Here is a 27,250-nt window from a genome sequence, read left to right on the forward strand (position 1 = left end):
TACACCAAAATTACAATAAACATTTATTAAGATGTAATTTTCACAATATTTTAATTGTTTTGAAATTGGTCTACAAATATCTCTACGTAACACCAAAGCCAGTGATTTAATAAATAAGAGAAATGTACGGATTGCTTTGCCAAAAAAATAAGCGTTATACATTTATGCTTATTTATGGTATTTGTAGAATCAGTTTCCCAAGCTCATGAAACTAAAGTGAGCACACGCCACATAGGCACACGCACACACCACTATATTAAAATCAGATGGATTCAGAGTATCAAATTAAATGCCATGTAAAATGTATAACCAGATACACGAAATGTGAAGTTGACTCATGAATACACTATGGATCATGGGTACCATACCTCACAAATATAATTTCCAGTTGAGAAGAGGGAAATAAGTGCTAAGCTGGATTTTAAGTGAGCGCTAATCACCACCACCATCACAAAGAAATCAATTACAGTATTCAAAGAGTTAACACACATGCGGATATTAAATTGACACTACAATAAAATCTTTAAATCTGCAAAAAGACATTAGAACATATGGTTGATATCACCACTAGCTGCCACAGATTTTCAGTAGATGGTGCAAAGGGCAATCAGGTTTTCATACCACCACCAGGGAAATACTGGTCCTGGTGTATCTCCTACTTATCAAGGAATCAGTGAAGAGCAGAGTGCAGATTTCAATAGGCTGGACAAGCTTTGTTTATTCCAGATCCTATTTATCACATTGATGGTTGTCCAAGTCTAATTTGAAGGCTACTGTGTTAGATTCTGCAAAAGTATATGCTTCTATTATTCACAATAAGGAGCAAAGGTTGAAGTACTCAAATGGCCATAAATAAAAATGTTGCAGAATAGTGATATATTATCCAAAAAAAGCTGGGGGAGGCGGGTGACACCTTTAGGTCTTGGAAATTCCTTCTATTTTTTTGGCCATGCTATTTCCCCCATCAGGGATTGAACCCATGTCCCCTGCATTGGAAGCATGGAGTCTCAACCACTGGACTGCCAGGGAAGTCCCCAGAAATGCCTGTTAAAGTGAGCTAGATGATGGCTGTGTGTGTGCTCAGTTGCATCCCCTTTGTGACCGCATGGACTGTAGCCTACCAGGCTTCTCTGTCCGTGGGATTTTCCAGGCAAGAATATTGGAGTGGGTTGCCATTTCCTACTCCAGGGGATCTTGCTGAACCAGGGATCAAACCTGCAATTCTTGCATCTCCTGCACCGGCAAGAGGATTCTTTACCACTAAGCCACTAGGGAAGCCCCCATACTACACTTGATCTTAGCCAAAAGGCCGAGAAGTGATGGCAAGAGCTGGCTTTTTGGTTCAGTCAGTCAATTAAAAACCCATCGGGAGAAGTGATCGGATATCAGCCTATAAGGCAGATAGCCTTCCTCAAAAGCATCTTAAGAAGTAGCAGAGGGACTTCTTTGGCAGTCCAGTGGTTAGGATGCCATGCTTTCACTGCAGAGGACCCAAGTTCCATCCCTGAGTGGGAAACTAAGGTCCCATGAGCTATGCAGTGCAGCTGGAAAAAAAAAAAAAAAGGAAAAACAAAATGTAGCAGGAAGCAAGAGGATGAAATAAAGCAGGATTCCCGATAGTGAGAAGGTGTCTTGTCCATGCTTTAGATTCTGCACTGGACGTCTGATGTCATATTCCTAACCTCTCTAGAAGGCTACTGAAACACCACCAAAGTGGTTTACATCTTCCCCACAAGCCAGCCCTGGTGGGTGGGTGTACTAAAGTCCTTTCACAACCCTCCCAAGTACTGACGCCACCCTGCATGTTCACCCTTAGTGCCAACAGGCAATGTCTCCAACTAGCTACCCCCTGCCAGTCAGCAGGGCACAGATCCTGCTCTCCTGTTTGCTTCTTGAGCCCATGTGTGACAGGCTCCCTGTGGTCTTGAGAGGCATGGTGTGCCTGTTGTCTCTGGGCAACTATGGGTATTTAAAATCTCTTTCAAAGGCACTAACCTCTCTCCATGATGTCACTCGGTCCCCTTCATAAATTAAAGACCCTGGCATAATTCACAAGGCCAGCTTTCAGGAAATTCTGTTGTTGCATTTTGCTACAAGAAATGATATGGGGTTGGGGAAAAAAAAAAAAGCAAGCAAACCAAAAAAACCCCAGAAGGCAAGTAATGCTGATTGGTATTGGAAAATACAAAAATGGAAAATATGAAAGGCTGATGTGCCACAAAAGCATCTTTGCCAGGATGTCAAGGAAGAGATTGCTCCAAACATTGATCCCAAAATATCCACGGAAATCCAGCAAGGTGGAGATAACAGATTCTTTTTCTTTTCTGGGCTCTTTTCTGCTCTTGGTATTTACTGCGATATTGAAGCATTGGGAAATTAACACTGATGAACTTGAAGATATCTAAAAAAATGAGTTTTAACTATAAGAGAGATTCACAGTAGTTTTCGTCAGGATGTTTTCATATCACATCGAATGATGTTACACTAATATATTCTACAGCCCTGAAGATATAAAAAAAATTCTCCTCAAGGTATGAGATATGATACAAAAATACATTTCTCATGTACAAAAAGAGAGAGAAAAGGAGATGAGGGGTCCTGGGGGAGGTCAATTATCCTACAAGCTTCCATGGAAAGAAGAAAAAAAAAAAATCCAAACTATCTGAGGATAAGAGGACGTCCAAGCAAAAGTCGAATTTACGCATTAAAAGACAGGAGTTACGCATATCAAACCTCCGTGACTTTCATCAGAATTTCAAGGACTATTCTACCCTGAAGAGACACTCTTAAGGAACTAATTAACTTTTGTTAAAAATAAAGACATCTTTCATTTGGGTGTATCAGATTGTTCAACTGGCTTCATAGCCTACACTTAGCCAATCCAGAAAACAAGGTGCATATTATTTTTAGTATTTATTTATTCACATATTTGGTTGCATTGGGTCTTAATTGTGGCACATGGGCTTAGTCGCCTCACAGCATGTGGAATCTTCCTGGACCAGCAATTGAACCCATGTCCTTGCATTGCCAGGCAGATTCTTAACCCCTGGGCCACAGGGAAATCCCAAGGTGTATATATTCTTAACAATAATTTCCAGTTGATGATGAGGCCTCAGTCTACCAGTACTCAGATATGTGAGCCTTCCTCAATTTACTAGAAGTTAAAATTATTTTTCTGCCAGGGTCTCAAGACAGCACAGTTCCATCAGGTTTCCAGGTGTGAGAGTGGGCGAGAGAAGGGTGGATGTTGTACCCACACAGTAATTTAAAACTTAAAATCTTTGTGCAGAGAATGTCAATTATCCCACTGCCTAACATGAGCAAAGCAAACACCCAAACATGCCAGAAACATAGAAGCCAAATGCACAAGGGGAAAGAAGGCAAACACAACCTCCCTGGAGTTCTCTATACCCTGTGTGAAAACAGATCTGTCTCTAAGTACCTGCTGCTGCTGCTGCTAAGTCGCTTCAGTCGTGTCCAACTCTGTGCGACCCCATAGATGGCAGCCCACCAGGCTCCTGCGTCCATGGGATTCTCCAGGCAAGAGTACTGGAGTGGGTTGCCATTTCCTTCTCCAATGCATGAAACTGAAAAGTCAAAGTGAAGTCGCTCAGTCGTGTCCGACTCTTAGCAACCCCATGGACTACAGCCCACCAGACTCCTCTGTCCATGGGATTTTCCAGGCAAGAGTACTGGAGTGGGGTGCCATTGACAAAACTGGAACGGCTTCAATGCAGAAACAAAGGGTATTCCAACGCCCATGGATAAAGATTTGCCCAAGCAAATTCTAGAGGACATGTACATAATTTCAAGAAGTGAGCTGCAAATGCAAGAGAGTTTGGGTCCCGTTAATATGCACCTTAAAAACAGAAGTTTCATAAACATTCTTGAAAAACATCTGCTTCTCTTTTCCAGGTACTTGCAACCTCAAATAAAGCAGCACAGGAAGAGTTGGCAGGTGGCTGAGTTTTCCCTGAAAGGATACCTGGACCAGAAAGTCTTGGTTCTACCCTATCTGACAGGGGTCTCTGAAAACCTGTGTACAGGGGCTCTGTGAGAGGGCTGCCAGGATACTCGGTGAGCAAGGAAGGCCGATGGAGACAGTCATGAAGCCTAGTAGCAAAACCTGGGTCATCCTTTCCTTGATTTCCTGTGCTTGTTTGGTACCCAGAAAGGGGCATCTCCACTAGCGCCTGATCCAAGCCTTGCAAAGCCCCCTTTGTTCAGGACCCCCACAGCTGTCTGCCCCCCCATGTAGTTCTCTTCACCACTAGAGACCACCTAAAATGAAGCCACCACAGATTCAAACCAAAAGCACCTAACACATATATTGTAAAAATTTCAGATAGAATAAATCGTATCTTCTCCAAGTCTTGTGGGTTTCTGCTTATTGTTCCTGAGAATGCTTTATAAGCAGCAACAGACTTGAAAGGTTATTAGCTGCTATGGTTGATTTTCCTTCTAAGGTCCTGAGTCAACCAAAAACCAAAATGAAATAAGTATACAAAAAACCCTGGAGAGTGTAGCTTTCCTATATCCCCCTAGCTGGCCAATGGTAAAATTAGGACTCAAATTAGATACCTGAATGAGCTTCGATGCTCACTCAGGCAGTTCTTGGTATCAAACTCCAATGATATTTCTTTGTCTGGTTCTTGAATTTTCCTTTAGAAAATGTGGAGGTTAAAATACATCAAAGTACAGAAAGGAGAGGGAATCTTAGGTTTTCTACAAATAATGACTTCTTCATTCAGAAATCTGATTGATGGGGGCTTGGTTGAATCATCTAGGATCTCAAAGACATTGAGTTTCAACCTTGAAACCCAAGAGTCCACATTCAGAAGCGACACGATTCATCAAATCAACATCAACCAAAAACAACATGAAATGAAGGTCACAGCTTTGGAACATGAAAAGAACGCACACAGACCTCACCCACCAATCCCTGTGCTGCAAAAGCAAACACCTGCCTTGAAACATTCCCAAAAGGTCGAATTAGCAATTTCTTCCCCTCTGTGTAAAGTTTTAATAAACTCAACTCAATCTGCCTTTATTAAAAAACCTTACAAAAGATGTATTTAAATGCTTGAAAAAATTAACTTTATGCTCTATGCACAGATAAACTTCTCTTACTGTACAGCTAATATGGTTATATCCTTTGTTTAAAAAATATTTTTTTCCACTAATGACACTTGGCGGGTAGTCCTACAACAACGATCTTGTCAATTCCTCCCAGAAGATGTCCTAAGAGTTGACACGTGGCCGGAAACACCCTCACAAAGCGCCCCTCTCTTGCTCAGGCATGTTTATTAAGATTGTTTGGGGTTTGGCGTTCTTTTTTTTCTTCTTCTTTTTTGTTTCCGGAGAGAGGGCGCTGGTGGAGGGGGAGCCGGCCGGCTGGCTGGTTGTCACTTGCTGTTGGGGCGGTCAAGACTCTCCAGCACACGGGTGAGGCGGATGTTGAGCAGTCTGACCTGGTTCTCCAGTTGTTCCAGCTTCTCCTCCACGCTGGGGCCACTGGGGCCGCCTCGCCAGTAGAAGCCCATGGGACCGGTCATGAAGTAGATGGCCACCACGAAACACAAGGGCAGCACGGCATTCTCAGGCTCGCCCTCGTACTTGTGCAGGATGTACACGCAGGACATGGAGAACAGAATGACCCGCACCACCCAGAAGAAGCGGCCAAACACCACGTGCAGGGCGCTGAAGGTGAAGCCCAGGGTCAGAGACAGGAACCAGTAGGCCAGGAGAACAACGCCCACCAGCAGGAGGGCCCGGGCGGGGCTGCTGGCCACCGAGCTGGGGTTGAAGTACTGGGACAGGTTCGAGACTGCAGGACAGAACAGAGGGATAGCGGCCAGTTACAGGGAGTCACGGGGCTTCTCTGCGAGCTGGGCTGGGTGGCTCAGCTCACTGGCTGGGCCTCTTCCACACCCTGAGAAACTAAAGCTGGCTGCCTGGGTATAGAACCCTGGGAGAAGACAGGGCAACACTGTTCTATCATGGGTTTAAAACACCTTTCAGGTAGGGCAGAGCCTGCACACTGGCCTTCAGCTGCCTTCCTTCCTGTCTTCCATACCCAGCATTAGGCTGGGTGCACAGCTGCCTAGGAGAAGGGTGTTTCCCAGCCTCCCTTGAAGCTAGCTACATAACTAAGTTTTGGTCAAGGAGAGGTGGGCAGAAATGTTTTGGGATGGCTTCCTAAAAGTAGTAGGAATAGGCCCTTTACCTCTTCTTCTTCTGCCTGCTGGAATGTGGATGCGATGGCTGGTATAGGAGCAGCTGTCTTGGGTCATGAGGGAAGGGAAGTCACCTATTGAGGAGCAATAAGATGGAAGGGGCCTCGGACCTGAGGAGAATGTGCTGCAAAGCCACCTACCTGCCTAGCCACCTACCTGTGAACTTTTCACATAAGAGAAATATAAGCTTCCATCTTGTATAAGCTGCTGTAATTTGGGGGTCTCTGTTACTCACAGCCAAACCTAATCGTAACTGGTACCCACACATGAAGTTCCATCTTAAGAATTGAGTGAAATGAAGAACGTGCATCTTCTGTGTGCCCGACTTAAGAAAATTTTCAAACAGAAAAGTTAAAAGGATGATAATATAAATACTCCTATCGAAATCATCTAGGTTTAACAACGGTTAACATTTTGCTCCATCTCTAGTCACATAATCCCCCCTTTTTTTTAACCAAACCATTTGAAAGAGGCACACATCATACTCCAGCATGCAACTTTCTCTCCCATGTTTATTGAGACATAACTGACATACAGCACTATTTAAGTTCACAGTATACAGAATGACTTGACTTATATTGTGAAACGATCAAAATCAGTTTTGTTAATATCCATCATCTCCACAATAGTGTAAAGCAAATGTGTTGCAATTAAAAATACATAAGCAAAACAAAAAAATGTCCATCATCTCACAGATAGAAAAAAAAAGTTTTCCTTTTCCTGAGAACTTTGAGGATCTCCTAACTCTAATAACTTTCAACTATACTGCACAGCAGGGTTAAATACAGTCATCATGCTGCACATTACACCCCCAGGATTCATTTATCCTATAACTGCAGTTTGTACCTCTTTACCATCTTCCTCCAATTCCTCTATTTTCCATTCACTGTCTCTGGCAACCACAAATCTGATCTCTCAACTTATGAGTCTTTTTTTTTTTTTTTAAGATTCTATATATAAGTGAGATTATACAGTACCTGCTTTTCTCTGACTTATTTCACTTAGCTTAATGCCCTCAAGGTCCATCCATGTGGTTGCAAATGGTAGGATTTCCTGTTTTATGGCTGAAGAATACTCCATCATATATAGACACACCAAAATTTCTTTATCCATTTACCTGTCAGTGAACACTTAGGTTGATTCCATGCCCTAGCTATTCTAAGTAATGCTGCAATGCACATGGCCAGGGACAGGGTGGGGGTGGGGGCTGGCAGTGATGGCATAGTTATTTCTTTGATGTAGTGTTTTTGTTTCCTTCAGGTATATTCCCAGAAGTAGAACTGCTGGATTGTATGGTAGTTCTACTGTTAATTTTTTTTTTAATTTTACTTATTTATTTTTGGCTGTGCTGGATCTTTGATGCTGCATGCAGGCTTTCTTTGGTTGTGGTGAGCGGGGACTCCTCTTGGGCTGCAGCGTGCAGGCTTTTCATCGTGGTGCCTTCTCTTGTTGCAGAGCACAGGCTACAGGGCATGTGGGCTTTGGTAGTTGTGGCCCACTGGCTTAGTTGCTCCAAGGCATGTGGAATCTTTTCAGACCAGGGATGGAACCTGTGTCCCCTGCACTGGCAGGCAGATTCTTATCCACTGCACCAGCAGGGAAGTTCTCTGCTTTTAAGAGGAACCTCCATACTGTTTTCCACAGTGGTGGACTAATTTACATTCCCACCAACAGTGCCCAAGCGTTCCAACTTCTCCACATCCTCAGCAACATTTGTTCTCTCTTATCTTTTTGGTAACAGTCATTCTAATAACCAAATTTTTGATTTGCATTTTCCTAATGACTAGTAATGCTGAATTACTGGTAATACAGTACCTTTTCATGTACCTGTTGACCATTCATATAGAAGGAATATGTTTCCTTTTTTTCATAAATATGAAAACATTCATATTCATATGTTTCCTTTTTTTGGAAACAATGTTTATCCAGGCCCCTTGTCATCCCCCCACCCTTTTCTTTTCCTGGCTGCACCATGTAGTACGTGAGATCTCCGTTCCCTGATAAAGGATTGAACCCGCACCCTCAGCAGTGAAAGCTCAGAGTCCTAACCGCTAGACCATCCGGGAATTCCCTTTTGTCCATTTTTTTTTTCTTTTTTTTTTTGCTATTGAGTAGTGTGAGTTCTTTATCTATTTTGGATATAAACTCCTTAACAGATATGTTTGCAAATATTTTTCCATTCTGTAAGTTCATTTTGTTGATCGTTTCTTTGGATGTGCAGAAACTCTCTACTTGATGTAGTCCCGCTTGTTTATTTTTGCTTTTGGTGTCAAATCCAGAAAATCACTGCCAAGGACAAGGTCAAAGAGCTGACTGCTTGTTTTCTTCCAGGAGTTTTATGGTTTCTGGTCTCACATTTAAGTCTTTAATCCGTTTCGAGTTAATTTTTATGACTGGTGTGAAACAGAGATCTAATTCCATTCTCTTACATGTGAATGTTTTCCCAGCACCACTTATTGAAGAGATTGTCTTTCCTCCGTTAAGCATGCTTGGCTTTGTCAAATACCAGCTAACCGTATGTGCATGACTTTATTTCTCAGCTCCACTGGTCTATGTATCTGTTTTTATGCCAATACTATACTGTTTTAAGCTCCATGTTTCTTAAAAATATATTTTTATTTACTTATTTGGCTGCACCGGGTCTTAGCTATGGCACAGGGAATCTCCGATTTTCATTGAAGAAGGCAAAATCTTTAGCTGTGGCAGGCAAACTCTTAGTTGCAGCATGTGGGATCTAGTTCCCTGACCAGGGATTGAACCCTTGCCCCCTGCAGAGAAAGTGCAGACTCTTAGCCACTGGACCACCAAGGAAGTCCCTGCTCTAGCAAATTAACTGAGCAGAAGAAGGAGGTCATGGGAACTGCTAGTTTGCAGCCGGTTGCTCAGAAGCACGGGTGATGACCTGGACTCATGCTGGGCATCCAAAGTGGAGGGTGGTCTTGTGGGACTGAGCCCTTTGCCTGTGGAGTCTGATTCTGCCTCTAGATAGACAGTGTCAGAACTGAGTTGAATTCTCTGTCACCGCATGGTATCTGCACATTGCTAGCTGGTGGGGGGAAGCCTACACACACACACACACACACACACACACACACACACACACACACACACTTTGGAATTTGGTCCAGGAACCTTTTTCAGTCGCACGCCTAGGGCACAGTGGAGCCGGTATTCCAAGGTAGAGTCTGGCTGACAGAGCCACCCAGTCCCTGCCCTGTCCTGAGGCAGCCTCCAAGAGGAATCCCTACTTCCCCCGTTTTGTCACAATGTCACAAGGGCTCCAAGGCTTCAGAGAAAGTCAACAACTTGAAGATGGGAGACTGAAATCCTTCCTTCTGACTCTGGATGCTATTTCCCAGAAAAGTGTCTTCAGCCAGGAGATCAAGGGTGGAGCTAACTGTGCTGTCATTATGGTGGACACCGAGCCCGGGAAACATGGCAAGTGTGAATTGAGATGTGCTGGGCCAAATACAGACTAGATTTCCAAGACATTAGTGTGCCCCAAAATGTAAGACACCTCATTAATAATTTCCTATTGATTCCAAGATGAGATGACATTCTTTTTTTCTTGTGGCTGTGCTGGTGGCTTGTATCAAACCCACACTCCCTCCAGTGGAAGCGTGGAGGTTCAAGAGAAGTACCAAGATGGCAATATTTTTAATCTGTTGGGTTAACTAAAACACCTTATTCATTCCACTGGTTTCTTTTTACCTTTTTAACATGGCAATTAGAACGTTTAACGTCACATATGTGGCTGGCATTCTATTTCTACGGAACCACTCCAGGCTAAGGACTCTCCATTTTAACCAGTACCTTGAAACATTCTGAAGCAGGCAATTAAAGGATTGTGCTCATGGATGCATTCTGTACCAGAAAATCCAACTCTGGAGTCCAGTTTCCTGCAAAACCTTTTGCACCTTCAAACATCTCAGGGTAAGACACAGACTCCAGAGGTCTTCAGATGCTTTGAAACTTAACGCATCAAGGGGAAAAATACCACAACACAGAAGTGAGTTCTTTCACCTCCGAATGTGCCAGCCACCCTTCTCATGAACATGAGTATTCAGGGCCTCTTGGCTGTGGAAGAACTCTTTGATCTTTGATCTTCACTGCAGCATGCGGGATCTTTAGTTTTACCATGTGGGATCTAGTTCCCCGACCAGGAGGCTTACTTGACTCCAGTCTTTCATTTCAAGCCGAGTGCAATTTCTTGCAGTCAGGTTTGTTTCTCCAGGGCTCATTGGTCAGGGATGGAAATACCGAGAGTTTAATGATCTGGGCAGGCGGTGAAAATGGATTCCAAGCGGGATTGCACTCAATTGCAGGAGCCAGGTTCCGTGTTGACTCAGCCGGAGTCCCAGGAGGGGCCCTCCGTAGCCCCAGGGGGCTTGGAGCTGCACAGCAGCCTCTCAAATGGCGATGCTGCTGCCTCTGATTCTCTGCCTAAGGCCTCTCAGAGACTGAATACGGTGGTTCAAAGCCAGAGGGTGGGTTCCCAGGGATGGAGGGGATGACAGTGGGCGCGTACCAGGGTATGGGTTTGGGCCAGCAGCCAGCTCAACTCCAAGGACTCGGTCTCTGATCTGTAAGGTGGGAATGTCAGGGCCAATGGAGAGGGTTGGGGATGGTGGGTGGATTCAAAGAGACGGTGCGTGGAACTCAGAGAGTATATTGGTCTCCTCGGGCTTCTGTAACAAATGACCAGACGTGGTGGCTTCAAGCAACAGGAATGGAGCCTCACTGTTTTGGGGGCCAGAATTCTGAAGTCAAGGTGTGGGTGGGGCTGCACCCCAGCTAAAGCTCCAGGGGAGGCTCTCTCCCTGCCCCTTCTGGCTCAAGTCGCTCCAGCTGGTCCCTGGCTCATGGACTGCACCCCTCCTTCTCTGTCTCCGTTTTCACATTCACATGGCCATCATCTCTGTGTGTCTGTGTCTCTGTCCAAATTTCCCTCTTTTTAAAAAATATTTATTTTTATTTATTATTTGGCTGCGTCAGGTCTCAGTTGCAGCATACGGGATCTTCGATCTTCATTGGGACACGCGTGATCTTTAGATTCAGCATGTGGGATCCAGTTCCCTGACCAGGGATCAAACCGGGGACCCCTGCATTGGGAGCTCGGAGTCTCATCCATTGGACCACCAAGGAAGTCCCTTCGTCTTCTTATAAGGACACCAGACGTTGGATTGAAGGCCCACGCTAACCTAGGATGACCTCACCTCAGCTTGATTACATATGCAGAGACTTCATTCCCCAGTAAGGTCACATTCACAGGTGTGGGGGTCTTGAGGGGCACTTTTGGAGAGGGACACAACTCAATTCACCAAAGAATGAAGCAGTGGGGCCAACAGGCCTCCGACTCTTACTGACAATGGGCCTTTTTGTACCAGGGGCAGAGCCGGGGCCAAGGTTGCAGCCTGGATAAGGCACACAAGACCTTGCTCACGGATCTCAGAGGGGAGATGAGTAACAAACACACACACGTGGGAGAAGGATAGGAGGTGGAAGAATGTGAGTGTGAGAACTGAGCATGAGGTTCCTCACACAAGGTGGTTAGGAGGGGCTGCTTGGAAGAGGTGCCATTTACCAGAGAACCAAGCATGGGAAAGACAGGAGCAGGCAAAGGGCTGGGAAGATCGTCCCCAGCAGGGAACACAGAGACTGGAAGGCGTCAAGCTGGGTATGTCCAGGGGCTAGGCAGCATCCTTGGTGTGAACTTTGTCAATTGAAAGTGCATCAGGAAATCACTGGGCAGTTTTAACGAGAGTGACTTAATCTGACTTTTACATTTTGTTTTTTTAAAATCACTAACCAAAAAAGTAGTAAAAAAAAAAAAAAAATCACTCTAGCTGATTTGTTGAAAGGGATCTTGTTAGGAGATAAGCAGGAAAGCGCTCAGCCAGCAGGCCTAAGGCCACTTTCCAGAAAGGTTTGCAAGTTGGGCCCTTGGCCAGCATCTGGGAACTTGGATTTCTGGAGTGTGAGATTGGGATGCATAAGAAATAAGTGGCCTCCATCCCCATTTCTGGCACAGGCTCCTAAAACCCTTGCAATTTCCTAAGTGATAAGAGCAGTAAAGGTGTCTTGATAATTCACAGCCCCTTTCACACATACCTGTGTTTGTTAATCAGGTGGTTCTGAAAAGCCTCTAAAAATGTAGGCTGGTTGCCAAGGGAACCAACTTGGTTATTAGAGGGTTGAGCCTTTCGATTGACCCTCCTGACCTCTTGGGAGGAGGTGAAGGTTGAATTGATCACCAGTGGCCAATGAGTCAACAGAACTCGGACCATGGAAGCTCCGAGTCCTGCCCAGAAACCCTGCCCCATGCATCGCCTTCACCTGGCTGTTCCTGGATTACATCCTATCATTAAAAAAGTTATCTACTGAGTAAACAGGTTTCCTGGGTTCCACAAGCAGCTCGAGCAAGTTACTTGAACCCAAGGCAGGGACGGGTCATTGGTACTCTTGATCTATGCCAGCCGGTCGGAAGCACTGGCGACAACCTGGACGAGTGTCTGAAGTGGGGGCAACTGTGGGACTAAGCCTTTGACCCGTAGGATCAGATGCTACCTCCAGGGAGGCAGGGTCAGAACTGAGTTCAATCTGGGCCTGGAGGTTTTGCAAACAACGTGGTTCACACTGATATATGCTTTCCTTCTAGGAGTCTGGAATTTAGAAGGTATGAGGCAGAGGGTACCTACATGACCAGCCCCTCAATAAATACCCTGGGTGCTGAGTCTCGACTGGATGTCCCTGGTTGAGGACACCTCACATGGGGAACAAAGCGTGTCCTGTGTGACACTCCCACCCCCATCCTGGAGAGGGTTCTGGGAGCTTGTGCCTGGTTCCCCAGACTTCACCCCACATGTCTTTCCCTTTGCTGAGTGCTGTGTGTCCTTCCCTGTAACCATCACAGCTGAGCGTACCAGCAAATGCTGGGTCCTGGGAGTCCTTCTAGAGATGCATGGGACCTGGGGGCGGGGGGTGGTCTTGGTGACCCTGACACAGATTGCTGCAGGCTTCCTGGAAAGAGGCAGCAGCCTGGACCAGGGCCATGAGCTTGAACTCAAAGGGTTCCAGCAGCTGCCTCCTGATTCCTAGACCAGCACATTGACTTCCTAGGAATCACACATTGCTCCTTCCAATGATTCTGTGAGCACCTCATTCTCTGTATTAAATCGCTTCCTGTCTGAGTAACTGGAGCAGTTTGTTACGGACCCCGACCACTCAGAGACTCCACCTCCAGTCCCCAAGGTTTGCCTGAGTGACAGTCGTGTCTGACTCTTGGCAATCCCATGGACTGTAGCACACCAGGTTCCTCTGTCCATGGGATTCTCCAGGCAAGATTACTGGAGTGGGTTGTCATCCCCTTCTCCAGGGGATCTTCCTGACCCAGGGATTGAAGCCAGGTCTCCTGCATTGTAGGCGGATTCTTTACCATCTGAGCCAACAGGCAAGTCTAGGGACAGACAAGTTGGCAATACCCACCTACACCTTCTAAGTAGCATCTGGGAATCCCAGCTACTTACAAACATAACTACGATAATAAAATAGGTTCTCTTGTATCCCCTCCACCCCTGTAGTCTTCTCCTGTACCACCCACCCTGGATACCACTCCCATAATTTGACAAGCACCAGAATGAAACACTGCCTTCAAATGAATGCCCCCCAACACCTACCGTCGAGTCCAAGAACTTCCAAGAGCTCTGCCCAAACTTTCCACACGGTTTCCACAAACATGTCCACTCCCAGCACGAACCTCTCAGTTAGCCTTGTCAGGAACTGAAGAAATGAGAGAAAAGTCATTACCAACTCGGCCACAGCTTCCTTCTTCCTAGTCTGGCCAAGTTTACAGTTGAATGAGAAAACTCAGCCAGCTGGTGAAAAAGGCCAACCCCAGGGCTTGGCCAAATCGCCCTGTGGATTAATGGAGCATAGGACTAGCTTGGGGCGCCAAGAACCAAGTGAATATGGTCAAATCTCCCTCCTGGACTTCCCTGGTGGTCCAGTGGTTGAGAACCCACCTGCCAATGCAGGGGACATGGGTTCAATCCCTGGTCTGGGAAGATCCCACATGCTGTGGGGCAACAAAGCTGGTGTGCCACAACAACTGAAGCCCATGAGCCCTAGAGCCCGTACTCTGCAAAAAGAGAAGCCACTGCAATGAGAAGCCTGCACACTGCAGCTAGAGTAGCCCCAGCTCTCGAAACTACAGAAGAGCTGCCTGCAGCAACAAAGACCCAGCATAGCCAAAAATTATAAATATTCAAAAAAAAAAAAAAAAAAGGTCTTCTTTCTACAGGTGGAGGGATCCATCGGAGAAGCCAGAAGCCCTCTGCAAAAGTGCTCACTACACTTCTGATTACTCCCAGAGCCCTCTGCTGACTCTTGTCAAAGTCCCTGCCTGAATTCTCATTTCTAAATGGTGAAGGTGTTGCAACCAACCTATTTCACCCAGAGGCCGGGTGCTGCTGCATGGGAGCAACTCTAAAGGGCGAGAACGGCGGTTCTCACAGTTGAGTCCCATCGTCACATCTCGGGCACGTGCAAACGACAGAGACGCACCTCCATCCCAGTTTTAAGGACCCAGGGGCCTTGGAGGGCTGCAGTAGCTCTCCCAGTATGAACACAAGGTGCAGCTTCATATCACTTTAAGCGATATGCTATACACATGGTATAGCAGCATGGTATAGCGATATGGTATAAAGTCTCACTTCCTACAACCTGAATCCCCTTCCAGAGACAGCACTGTTACCACTCGCTTATGGATCTTCCCTTATATGCCCAGGTGAAGAATGGCACAGACAGGGACTTCCTGGTGGTCCAGCAGATAAGACGACTCTGAGCTGCCAATGCAGGGGGGCCAGGGTTTGATTCCTGGTCAGGGAACTAGGATCCTGCCTGCCCTGCAGTGTGACCAAAAGATAAAAAGGAAATGACCCCACCCCCCACCTACTAAATTATACACTTTAAATGGAAGGACTGTATAGTATTAATATATGAATTATTCCTCAATAAGTTGCTATTTGAAAACCAGAAGGATACTAGCCTAACACTGCAAATCAACTATACTTCCTTTATTTATTGGCTGCATTTCATCTTTGTTGTAGCACTCAAGCTTAGTTGCCCTGTGGCATGTGGAATCTTATTGGACCAGGGGTGGAACCCATGTCCTCTGCATTGGCAGGTGGATTCTTAACCACTGGAGCACCAGGGAAGTCCTCAACTATACCTCTATTTTAAAAGAAAAATTTTTTAACTGAAAGAGTAAAAAATAATAATAATGGAACAGTTGACATTAAAAAAAAATCATGTGGGAATGACAGAAGGAAGTATTTATGTCAGGGAGAAGAAAGGGTCCCTGGACCTCTCTTGGATAGGGGTACGTGGGTGGGGGCATTTTGGAGAATGTACCATCCCCTGGAGAGAAGACACACTGGTGTCCATTTAGTTATAATTCTTTTTTTTGTTAGTTTCACTGATGTATCATTTACATACTATAAGGTTCTCGTCTTTAAAATGCATGATTCAGTGTTGTTGTTTTTTTTTAAAAAATCCCCCATAATTGAATTTTAGAACATCTTCATCTCCCCAAAAGGAGTCTTGTCCCCATCTGCAGCGGCTCCTCATTCCCTCCTCCCCTCAGCCTGCTGCTGCTAAGTCACATCAGTTGTGTCCCACTCTGTGCAACCCATAGATGGCAGCCCACCAGGCTCCCCCATCCCTGGGATTCTCCAGGCAAGAACACTGGAGTGGGTTGCCATTTCCTTCCCCAATGCATGAAAGTGAAAAGTGAAAAGTGAAAGTGAAATCGCTCAGTCATGTCCGACTCTTAGCGACCCCATGGACTGCAGCCTACCAGGCTCCTCTGTCCATGGGAGTTTCCAGGCAAGAGTACTGGAGTGGGTTGCCAGTGCCTTCTCCCTCTCAGCCTAGGCAACCACTAATCTTCTTCCCGTCTCCACGGTTTTGCCTTTCCTGGACTTTCTGTACAAATGAAATCAGGCAATCCGTGACCTTTTGTGCCTGGCTTCTTGCACTCAAAATAATAATGTCTGGCTTCACCCATGTGGCTGCGTGAATCAGTACTTAATTCCTCTTTCTTGCCAAATAGCACTCCCTTCCAGGGTTCTCCACGCTTTGTTCCTCCTCTCGTTATTCTTTAAAAGCATCACAGTTTGTGCCCATTTGTCCATAGGTAGCAATTTTTACATTTTGTTCAAGTGGAGGAAAAGGGAAAGGACTCCCTGAGGCACCTGGGAAAAAAATTAGCAGGCCTTTCGAGGGTACCAGCTCCCCTAGAAAGGGTGTGAAAAAGTAGCTATTTTGGGAAGAAGGGACATTACAGCTTCTGCTGCCGCTGACCTTCTCTGTGCCTTAGTTTCTCAGCTGTAAAATGGGACTGAGGAAGAATGGACATTAGGGAACTTCCCTGTCCACCAGTGGGTAAGGGTCCATGCTCCCAATGCAAGGGGGCTCGGGTTCACTCCCTGGTCAGGGAACTAGATCCCAGATGCCGTAACTGAGTTTGAATGCTGCGACTAAAGATCCCACATGCCACAACTAAGACTCAGTGCAGCCCAATAAATAAATATTAAATTTAAAAAAAAAACAAAAAACGATGTGGGGACCCCTTAGGTTGCCTGTGTCAGATCTGAGGACAGCTGGGTGGCAACCCAGCGCACCCAGTAAGGTTGGAGGTCCAGTCCTCTTTCCAAAGGGAGTCATCTCCTTCCCACCAAACAACTGTCTTTGGGCAGGTGTTGGGAAACCCACAGGCCCAAATAGGACCTGGCTGTGCTCAGAGGAAAGGTGAGGCCCACCTTGGGGACCAGCCAGGGCAGGAAAGGGTGATACATGGAAAGGCTCATCGGGGGCCTTTTGGACCGGGTGGGTGGGAACACTCTGCCCCCTGGGGCTGGCACCGCTCACTGTGGCTTCTGCTCCAGCAAGTTAGTCCTTGGCTCCCTGTCTGTGTGAAGACACAGGAGCCCTGAGGGGATGCTGTGGGCAGCACTGTGTTCCTCCACATCTCAGTGAAGGTGAACTGAGGCCAATGTGGAGGACCTGGATCCAACAGGACTGGGGGCCCTACAAGAAGAGATGGGGGGCTTCCCCACAGGTCCCCCAGTGGTTAGAACTCGGTGTGGTCAGTGCTACAGGCGCAGGTTCAGTCCTGGTCAGAGAACTAGGATCCCGCATGCTGAGCAGCGTGGCAAAAAAAAGGTTAACACTGCATTTGATGGGAAAAAAAATTTTTTTTAAAAGAAAGAAAATGAACCCACTCCAGTCTTCTTGCCCAGGAAATCCCATGGACGAAGGAGCCTGGTGAGCTACAGTCCAAGGGGCTGCAAAGAGTCAGGCACCACCATGCCCATGTTTAACTGAATCTCTGCTGTACACCTGAAACTAACCCAACATTGTAAACCAACCATACTCCAATAAAAAAAATTGTTGAAAGGAAAAAGAAAAAAAGAAAATGGGGACACAGACATGCACAGAGAAAAGATCACGTGAGGACACAGGGAGAAGACAGCCATCCGTGAGCGAGAGGCCTCAGAAAGCAGCAGCCTGGTTTACACCTTGATTTCAGGTTTCCAGCTTCCAGAACTTCCAGACGGTATTTCTGGGTGAGCCAGCCAGACTGTGGCCCTTCCTCATGGGAGCCCTGCAGACTAAGGTGAGGTTCAGTGAAGCCCAGAGCCTGAAGCAGTTCACAGAAATAGGTGAAAAGCCAAACCAACGGCACAGGTTGTATGTTTTTTCTACAACCTATAAAATATAGCCAAAATTTTATAGTAACTATAAATGAAGTATAACCTATAAAAAGTGTGAATGTTGTATACCGCGAACAGCACTGTATAATCATATACTACTGTACATCAACTCTACCTCAATTCAAAAATGTAATAATAGAATTAAACAAACCAAACCAAGCTTGGGCATTCCCTGGTGGTCTAGTGGTTAGGATTCGGACTTTCACCGTGGTGGCCCAGGTTCAATCCCTGGTCAGGAAACTGGATCCCAATTCAAATGAAGCACTTTTGCATAAAGATGTTTTGAGTTGGTCAGGGAAATAGGAAAATGGACTTGGGATGGTTATTAAAAAATTGTCAGGAGCTGTGATGATGGTATTGTGGAGAACATTTTTGCAAAATGTTTATCTGTTAAAGACAGAGACTGAAATATTCAAAAGTGAACCAATATGTCTTGGATTAGTTTTAAAACACTATGCCAGGCTTCAAACATTTTTTTGATGGGGGAAGAGATACAACAAGAATGTCAAAACTGGGTGAAGGGTACAGGGGTTCATCATACAATTCTTTCTCCCTTTGTGTCTCCTGGGCAATATTCAGGATGAACAGCTAAAATGAAAAAGATTCAAGTGAGCCAACTCAGGAGGCCCGCGGCCATGGCCAGTCCAAGGGAGAAGACACAATTACTCCAGCTCAGCATTTCATCACCCCATCCTAAATCTGGAGGGCATCCTAAACTCTCCTCACCCCCATTACCCCCAAGCATATTTAAACTGGCGCCCAAGCATTTTCATAAGAAAAGCAGCAAAGGAGCAGTTTAGAGGTTGCCTAAGGATCTGAGAAACAGGAAGTAAGACAAAGTTAATGGGAACTGAAGTGCTGGAACACACATGAGGATCAGGAGTGAATTACAAAGGGGAAAAGGCACCTCTGGGAGGGTGGGTCAAAGCAATGGGACTAAATGACACCATATGTCCTGACATGCTGCCCTCTTAAAGACACAAGGCCCTCAGGTAGAATTCTTACTGGAATGCTAGGTCCTCAATCTAACCCTGGGGAAACAGATTAGATGCATCATGGGACAACTGAAAAACCAACTGGGTGTCAAAACCACAGAGAGAGGGACTTTTCTGGTGGTCTGGTGGTTAAGACTCCATGCTTCCAATGCAGGAGGCAAGGGTTCGATCCCTGGCTGGGTAACTGAGGTACCATGTGATATATGCTGAGGCCAAAAAGTAAGATAAACCACGGGGAGAAACCATGTCAGTCCTACTAGAATGGTTACACTCAAAAAGTGTAACCTACGTCAACAGGTGAATGGAGAAAGATGTGATATACATACACACACATAAACCAGAATACTAATCAGTCATAAAAAAGAATGAAATTTCGCCATTTGCAACAACCTGGATGGACCTGGAGGGTACTCTGCTTAGTGAAATAAGTCAGACAGAGAAAGACAAATAATGAGACGTCCCTGGTGGTTCAGTGGTTACAACTCTGAGCTTCCACTGCACGGGGTGCAGGTCCTGGTTGGGGAACTAGGACCTGACACGCTGTGAGGCAAGGTCAAAGAGAAAGACAACTACTGTATGATAACACTTTGTGGGGAATCTAAAAAATATAACAAGGTAATGAATATAACGAAAAAGAGGCAGACTCACAGATACAGAGAACAAACTAGCGGTTACCAGCAGGGAAAGGAAAGAAGGGGGATGGACAAGATAGGGGTAGAGGCTAAGAGATACAACTACTATGTATAAAGTAAGTCACAAGGATATACTGCCTAGCACAGGGAATATAGCTGATATCCTATTATAATAGCTATAAACGGTGTATAGTCCAAAGATACTGAATCATTGGGTTGTACACCTGAATCTAGTATAATATTGTAAATCAACTATATTTCAATTAAAAATAAATTGAATTAAATATATCCAAGGGGTGGTGGGGAAGACAAGAACTTATGTTGGCGCAGATGAGGAGAAACTGGAATCCTTATATACTGCTGATAGGAACGTCAAATGGTCTGAACAGAAACTCCTTGAGATGTCAGAGCTGCCATATGCTGTGCCGTGTGCTTACTCACTCAGCTGCCCAACTCTTTGCGACCCCATGGACTGTCCATGGAATTCTCCAGGCAAGAATACTGGAGTGGGTTGCCACGCCCTCCTCCAGGGGATCTTCCCAACCCAGGGATGGAACCCAGGTCTCCCGCATTGCAGGCAGATTCTTTACCGTCTGAGCCACCAGAGAAGCCCAGAAATTCCATGCCTAGGTACATACTCCAAAATAAACATATATTCCTGGAAAAACCTGCACATGAATGTTCAGAGCAGCACTATTCATAGTAGCCAACAAGTGGAAACAACCCAAATGACCATTAACTGATAAATGGATCAAAGGAAAACCCTAAGAAGGAATGAAATACTGACAAAAGCTTCAAAATGGATGAACCTTGAAAACAAGATGTTGCGTGAAAGAAGCAAGATGCAAAAGACCACCTACTGGCTGACTCCATTTACAGGAAATGTCCAGAATACATACGCAAATCCATAAGAACAAAGAAGATTATGGGCTGCCAGGGATTGGGGGAGATGGGGTGACCACTAAGAAATTTAGGGTTTCTTTAAGGCGGGGAGGAGTGATGAAAATGTTCAAAACTGATTGTGGTGATGTACAGAAATGTGGTAAAATGTACAGAATGTGGTGATGTACAACCCCGCTGAGTATAATAAAAGCCACTGAACTTTCAGTGAATGAATTGTATAGTATCTGAATTATAGCTCAATAAAGCTGTTAAGAAAAAGAAGACATAAACATCAATGTCATAAAAGCACCCCTGACTCCCATTCCCAAAAGGGTAAAGGGACTTTGATAGATTAAAAGGAACTAAAGAGGCATTAAAACCAATTGCAATGAGCTGTTGATTGGGTGCTGTATTTTTTTTTAAGCTATAAAGGAAATGTGAATATGGGCTGTATATTACAAAATGTTATTGAACTAAATTTAAGTTTTGGGGTGAAGGGGCCATGGTATTAGGTTCTGATCACTGCAGACGGTGACTGCAGCCATGAAATTAAAAGATGCTTACTCCTTGGAAGAAAAGTTATGACCAACCTAGATACCATATTGAAAAGCAGAGACATTACTTTGCCAACAAAGGTCTGTCTAGTCAAGGCTATGGTTTTCCAGTGGTCATGTATGGATGTGAGAGTTGGACTGTGAAGAAAGCTGAGTGCCCAAGAATTGATGCTTTTGAACTGTGGTGTTGGAGAAGACTCTTTGAGAGTCCCCTGGACTGCAAGGAGATCCAACCAGTCCATTCCAAAGGAGATCAGCCCTGGGTGTTCATTGGAAGGAATGATGCTAAAGTTCAAACTCCAGTACTTTGGCCACCTCATGCAAAGAGTTGACTCATTGGAAAAGACTCTGATGCTGGGAGGGATTGGGGGCAGGAGGACAAGGGGACGACAGAGGATGAGATGGCTGGATGGCATCACCGACTCACTCGATGGACGTGAGTTTGAGTGAACTCCGGGAGTTGGTGATAGGCAGGGAGGCCTGGCGTGCTGCGATTCATGGGGTTGCAAAGAGCTGGACACGACTGAGTGACTGAACTGAACTGAACTGAGGAGAAAATATCATCATGTCCACAATTTACTTTCCAAAAAAAAAAAGTGTATGTGTGTGTGTTTGTAGAGAAAAAGAAACAGTTTGGGGAGAATATGGTTATCCCAGGTAGAATGTCTCACTGTTAACTTATTCAATTCTTCCAGCTTTTCAAAGAAAAAGTCAGACAACATTATTTTGATGATGGTGATGTTTTCAGGGGTGTATCCATATGTCAAAATTTACCAACGCGTACACTTTTGTCCCACTTTAAATGTGTGTAGTCTATGTCGATGACACCTCAATAAACCTGTTAAAATGTTGGTGGGCGGGGGGGAAGACTGGAAAGTGTCAAAGTTATTCTGCTCAAAATATTTTCTTACAAAGCAAAAAAAAAATGCCAGCCTCTTAAAAAGAAAAAGACTAACAGTTTCAGTAATGGCAAAGGAAAACAAAAATCAGTTCCCAGTAAAGATGCCACTGGATTCCGAAAAAGTGAAAAGATCATCTATCTCACAGTAAAATAATAAAACCAAATAGTTTACTGACACTTCGTTAGAGAGGTGTTGGAAAGCAGCCCTCACATGTATGACAGGAATGGAAACTGGTATAACTGGTAAACATTTCAGTAACGTCTCTCAGTACTCAAAATGTATATGAACTGGAACTGTGCATAAAGGACACGGCAGACAAAGCTAGTTTATGTTGTCAGAGTTAGGAGAGAGGTTATCTTGGGGCTAGGGGATTGGACCCCTATACTTCCAGTGCGACGTGTGGGTCACATGGGCATGTTTGGTATATGACAATTCATTTCACTGTATACTTAACACAGAAAAGTGCACTAATTATGTTTCAATTAAAATTTTTTTAATACACAGACCCTCTGGCTCAGCAATTGAATTTCTGACAATTTACAGATGAACTTGTATATGCGCACTCCCAAAAATTTAGATAGAAAAACCTTTACTGCAGCCAGGATTGGAGTGGCCAATCCAATCCAATCGGAAACTAACAAAACATGGACCATCAGGAGGAGTTGGTTAAATGAGGGTACATCTTTATACTACACACACCAGATGAATCCTTCTTATATCTTCTACCATTTTACTAAATACTTATTCAGTGCCTGGTATTGTACACCATGACTAGTCACATTCAACCTGCCAATTTATCTCCTTTGCACAAAGGAGACACACAGAGGTCAAGCAACCGGCCCAAGGTCACAGAGCTAGTAAGAAGCAGAGCTGGGATTTGAACCCAAGTCTGTGGGAGAGCAAGGCCTAGGCTCTGAACCAGAAGGGCTGGGGTTAATTTTAGACAATTCCTAGATAGAACATAGAGTGTTTCATTAAATACCCTCAAACTTTACAACCCACTAAGAAGGTCTGGCTTGTTGAAAACTATAGTTGCTAGCAGATTCAGTTTTCCTTTAATTATAATTAACAGAGCAATTTCCCTAAGCCTGGCTGGCCTAAGCTACACTCCACAGGAAATGTCAGGGAGCCTCATTTTGGATGCTGCACTGATTGAGGGGCTCAGGGAGGGTCGTGACACCAAAAGACCAGTGAAGGTACCAGCGTGGACTCCAGACCTACTGTGTACATGTATGCGTGCATACTCCGTCGTGTCCAACTCTTTGGAGCCCTCCAGGTTCCTCTTTCCATGGGATTCTCCGGGCAAGAATACTCGAGTGGGTTGCCATTTCCTACTCCAGGGGATCTTCCTCACCCAGGGATCGAACCTGCATCTCCTCCATTGACAGGTGGATTGTTTACCACTGCACCCCCTGGGAAGCCCCACGGTGCCTGGATTCAAATCCTGGCTCTGCCACCCAGGCTGCACTGAAGCCAGTCACTTTACCACTCTGTGCCTCAGTTTCCCTATCTGTAAAATGGAAATATTAACAGTACCAACCTTATAGGCCTGTTCTAAGGATGAAGTGAGTTATTCTATTTATAAAAGAACTTAGAACAGGGAGCACTTATATGCTAGAAAGGATGTCGCCCAATTCACAAATTGCTGATTAAAGCCAATTAGATCTTAAAAAAAAAAGGCATGGATTTCCCCAGCGGTTCAGTGGTTAAAACTCTGCACTTCCACTGCAGGGGGCATGGGTTTGATCTCTGGTTGGAGAACTAAGATCCCTCATGATGCTTGGCCAGAAAAAAGGAGGTGTATTTTAAACAAATGTGCGTGCTAAGTTGCGTCAGTCGTCTCTGATTCTACGCGACCCCATGGACTGTAGTCCGCCAGGCTCCTCTGTCCATGGAATTCTCCAGGCAAGAATACTAGAGTGGGTTGCCATTACCTTCTCCAGATCTTCCTGACACAGGAATCGAACCCATGTCTCTCATGTCTCCTGCATTAGCAGATGGGTTCTTTACCACCTGGAAAATCCCATGGATGGAGGAGCCTGGTAGGCTGCAGTCCATAGGGTCACTAACAGTTGGATACAACTGAGAGACTTCACTTTCACTTTTCACTTTCGTGCACTGGAGAAGGAAATGGCGACCCACTCCAGTGTTCTTGCCTGGAGAATCCCAGGGACAGGGGAGCCTGGTGGGCTGCCGTCTATGGGGTCACACAGAGTCGGACAGGACTAAAGTGACTTAGCAGCAGTTAGTATTATGGTCATCTCTATTGAAAGCACAAACCTTGGTTTACCTCAAAAGGAATTCTGATTTCAAGATTCTCAGATACTTTGCTAGAATACAGCTGTCTTATTGATATCAACCCACATCTGAACCCCTAAATATCTACTTTGTATTTCATGTCTATGAATCTCAGATTCCCAGATAGAATAATCAGCCTAGACATGGTGGCTTGTGCTTAACCCTCCCCCAAAAAGGCCAGACTTCTTTTTGCTGTGAGCGAGTGAAGGTAGCTTAGCCATGTCCAACTCTTTGTGACCCCATGGAAGTCCATGGGATCTCCAGACCAGAATACTGGAGTAGGTAGCCTTTCCCTTCTCCAGGGGATCTTCCAAACCCAGGGATCGAACCCAGGTCTCCCATATTGCAGGTGGATTCTTTACCAGCTGAGCCACAAGGGAAGGTCTTTTTGCTGTAAAACAAATGATTTCTGCCTTCAAATGGCTAAGGGACACAGCAGGAGGGAGGTGCAGATTCACCCTGCATACTCAGGCAGTCTGGAGGCCACTTCTCTGCACTCAGTTATTCTATGCTCTCCCTCTGTAGCCAGCTACAAAGAGATATTCCCCCGCCCCATTACCCACAACCTTTACAGCCTCTCAGAACACCCACAGGAGAGGACGCTCAGAAGTTAACAGCTTTCCTAACAAATTAACCTATATTTCATCTCATCCAATTAGAATGTTCAATCAGTCTGATTTGGGGTTTAATGTTTTCTTTCCCCTTCATCTCAAGCAGCAGAAAGCATTTTTTAAAAACCTGAAAGCACTGCCAGCAGGGCTAAGCAATTGAGATTTGAGCCTTGGCCAGGATATAACTAACAACAGTATCTGACACTGATTCAGCCATGACTCTGGGCCAAGAAGGGACCTACAATTCATAATTACAAGAGGATATGATTACTATCCCCATTGAAGGAATAAAGAGACTGAGCCTCAAAAAAGTGAAGCCACTTGCCTGAAGCCATCCAGTCAGAGGTGGAACTTTTCTCCACTCCAAAAGCCCAGGGCTGGTGCAGAGCAAAGCGCTTAAGAGAAGGAACAGTATGGGCTGTACTCCAGGAACCGCCTGACCACATTCAACAGTCCCCCTTATTCACTTCCCCTTGCTCGGTGGACTTTTTAACCCACAGTGGCTCACCCAGCTGCCGAGGGCAGAGCAGGGAGAGAAAGGGCTTCTCCGGAGCGCTCAACACCATCCCCAGGGGCCAGGGGCTCCTCAACAGCTCCAAAGTAAATAAAACGCTCTAAGTGAAAGGCCCAGAACACAGTAGGTGCTTAAAAGGGTTACTGTGCCAGGTTGCCAAAGCAACGGAGCAGACTGCATTACTCTCATTCTTAAAAAAATAACAGTAAAGTAATAAAAAGCCTAAATATCTTCAAAGCAGAAGGAGGAGGGCCTAAGGTGCTCAGGGGAAGTGGGTCGGCGTTAAGGCTACAGGAAATTCGGGGTTGCTGGGGAGAGCGCAGCAGCGTGGGGAGAGGGCGCCGGCGAGCAGGGCGCCCTCTGGGCAGCCGCCACGGTGCCTGGCTCACAGTAGGCGCTCATTCAAACGTGTTGAATGAATGAATGAGAGGCGCGGCGGCGTCAGAATTGCCGAGGGCAGGCCCGGACCGAGTGCCCCCGGGAGCAAGGTTCAAGGAGAAGTACCGCATGGAACACAGGGCGCGCCGAGGCCCTGCGCACTAGACCTGAGCCGGAACTCGCCCCCAGACACGACGCTGGCCTGGCCCGGCTCGGGCCACAGGCTGCAGGCCCGGACCCCCCGCCCCAGACCCGGGCCTCCCTCTTTCTGAGCCCCGGCCGGCCTGCAGCCCCGGAGGCCGCGCACGGCCCAGGAGGGCCCTGGGCGCCAGGTGCGCGGCGGCCGAGGCAAGGTGACCGCGGGCGCGGGCCCAGCGCCCACCTTCTGAGCGGCGCGCACGTTGTCCTCGCCGAACAGGCTGCTGACGCTCTGCGAGAAGGTGTTGACCGTGCGGCGGTAGCTGTTCTTCTCGGTGCCGCCGCGGCTCCGCGCCCCCTGCGCGCCCGGGGCCACCAGCCCGAGCAGAAGCAGCAGCAGCAGGAACCCTGTCCGGGCCCGGGGTCCTCCCGAAGCGCGCGCGCCCATCCTGGAGCCGGCGGGATGTCGGGTCAGGAAGAAGGATGAGGGCCGCACGGTGGGACGCCGCGGCTCCGGCGGGGATCGCGTTGGCGCGCTAGGGGGCCGCGCGCCTCACCTCTGCCCGCGCGCCGCCGCCGCCGCGCCACCTGCCCCGCCCCGCGCGCAAAGGCGCGACGGCCCTGCCTACGCCTTGCCCCGCCCCCGGACGCGGGACCTGCGGACGACCTGGCGGGAGCGCGGGACAACTGGCAGGTTACCGATCTCCCCGCCGCCCTCCCCACCCAAGCCCTCTGTGACCTGGGGCCTTTAAATCTTTCCTTTAAAAAAAACCAGAACTTTATCTTAAACTTTTCTATAAAAAGCAACTCAAGATTATAGAGGTGAAACAGCCCCAACAGGAACAATGACTACCATTGATCGGGAAATATGAATTATATATATTTTGCATATCGTTGAATTTATAACACCCAATAATTGGCCACTTTTGCCGATGGCAGGGGCACCAGCTTACTCATTCATTCTGAAGTGTTTAAAAGAAAAGCGTTTAAGCACTCGCTCCTGCCCTTCTTGAACGAACTCTATTTCAGACTCAGAAAATGGTTGAGAACGGGAAGTTCTTTTTAGGAAATCCAGGTAGTAAATGAAAAGGGAGTGAGAGAGATTAGAAAATAAGTTTGCACTCCTTAATGAAATGATGGATCCAGGCCATGATCATCAACAGACTGAAACCCAAAGGTGACATGTTGGTGGAGAACTTGAAAATGGAGGGGCCTGGACCCACCAGTCTTGGTGGTAGAAGTACCAAAGCCACCTGTGTGATGGATTCTTCCCAAAACATTTTGGACCCTAACTTGATGTGACCTCCACATCTAACTCACAGTTTACAGGAAACAT

General features: G+C 46.2%; 1 protein-coding gene across 2 annotated transcripts; it reads right to left on the minus strand.

The window, feature by feature from the left end:
• On the minus strand, nucleotides 1-26,475 carry BRI3BP (BRI3 binding protein). 2 transcript variants are annotated; one of them, XM_024977382.2, is made up of 4 exons: nucleotides 26,159-26,475; nucleotides 13,913-14,015; nucleotides 6,227-6,310; nucleotides 1-5,827 (listed from the first exon to the last, which is right to left on the minus strand). In XM_024977382.2, exons 1-4 carry the CDS (start codon nucleotides 26,360-26,362, stop codon nucleotides 5,406-5,408), a joined length of 813 nt encoding a protein of 270 aa, XP_024833150.1. In that variant the 5' UTR covers nucleotides 26,363-26,475; the 3' UTR covers nucleotides 1-5,405.
• Between the last annotated feature and the right edge of the window lie 775 nt (nucleotides 26,476-27,250).

Source organism: Bos taurus, chromosome 17, assembly GCF_002263795.3.
Source record: "Bos taurus isolate L1 Dominette 01449 registration number 42190680 breed Hereford chromosome 17, ARS-UCD2.0, whole genome shotgun sequence".
Lineage (NCBI taxonomy): Eukaryota > Metazoa > Chordata > Mammalia > Artiodactyla > Bovidae > Bos > Bos taurus.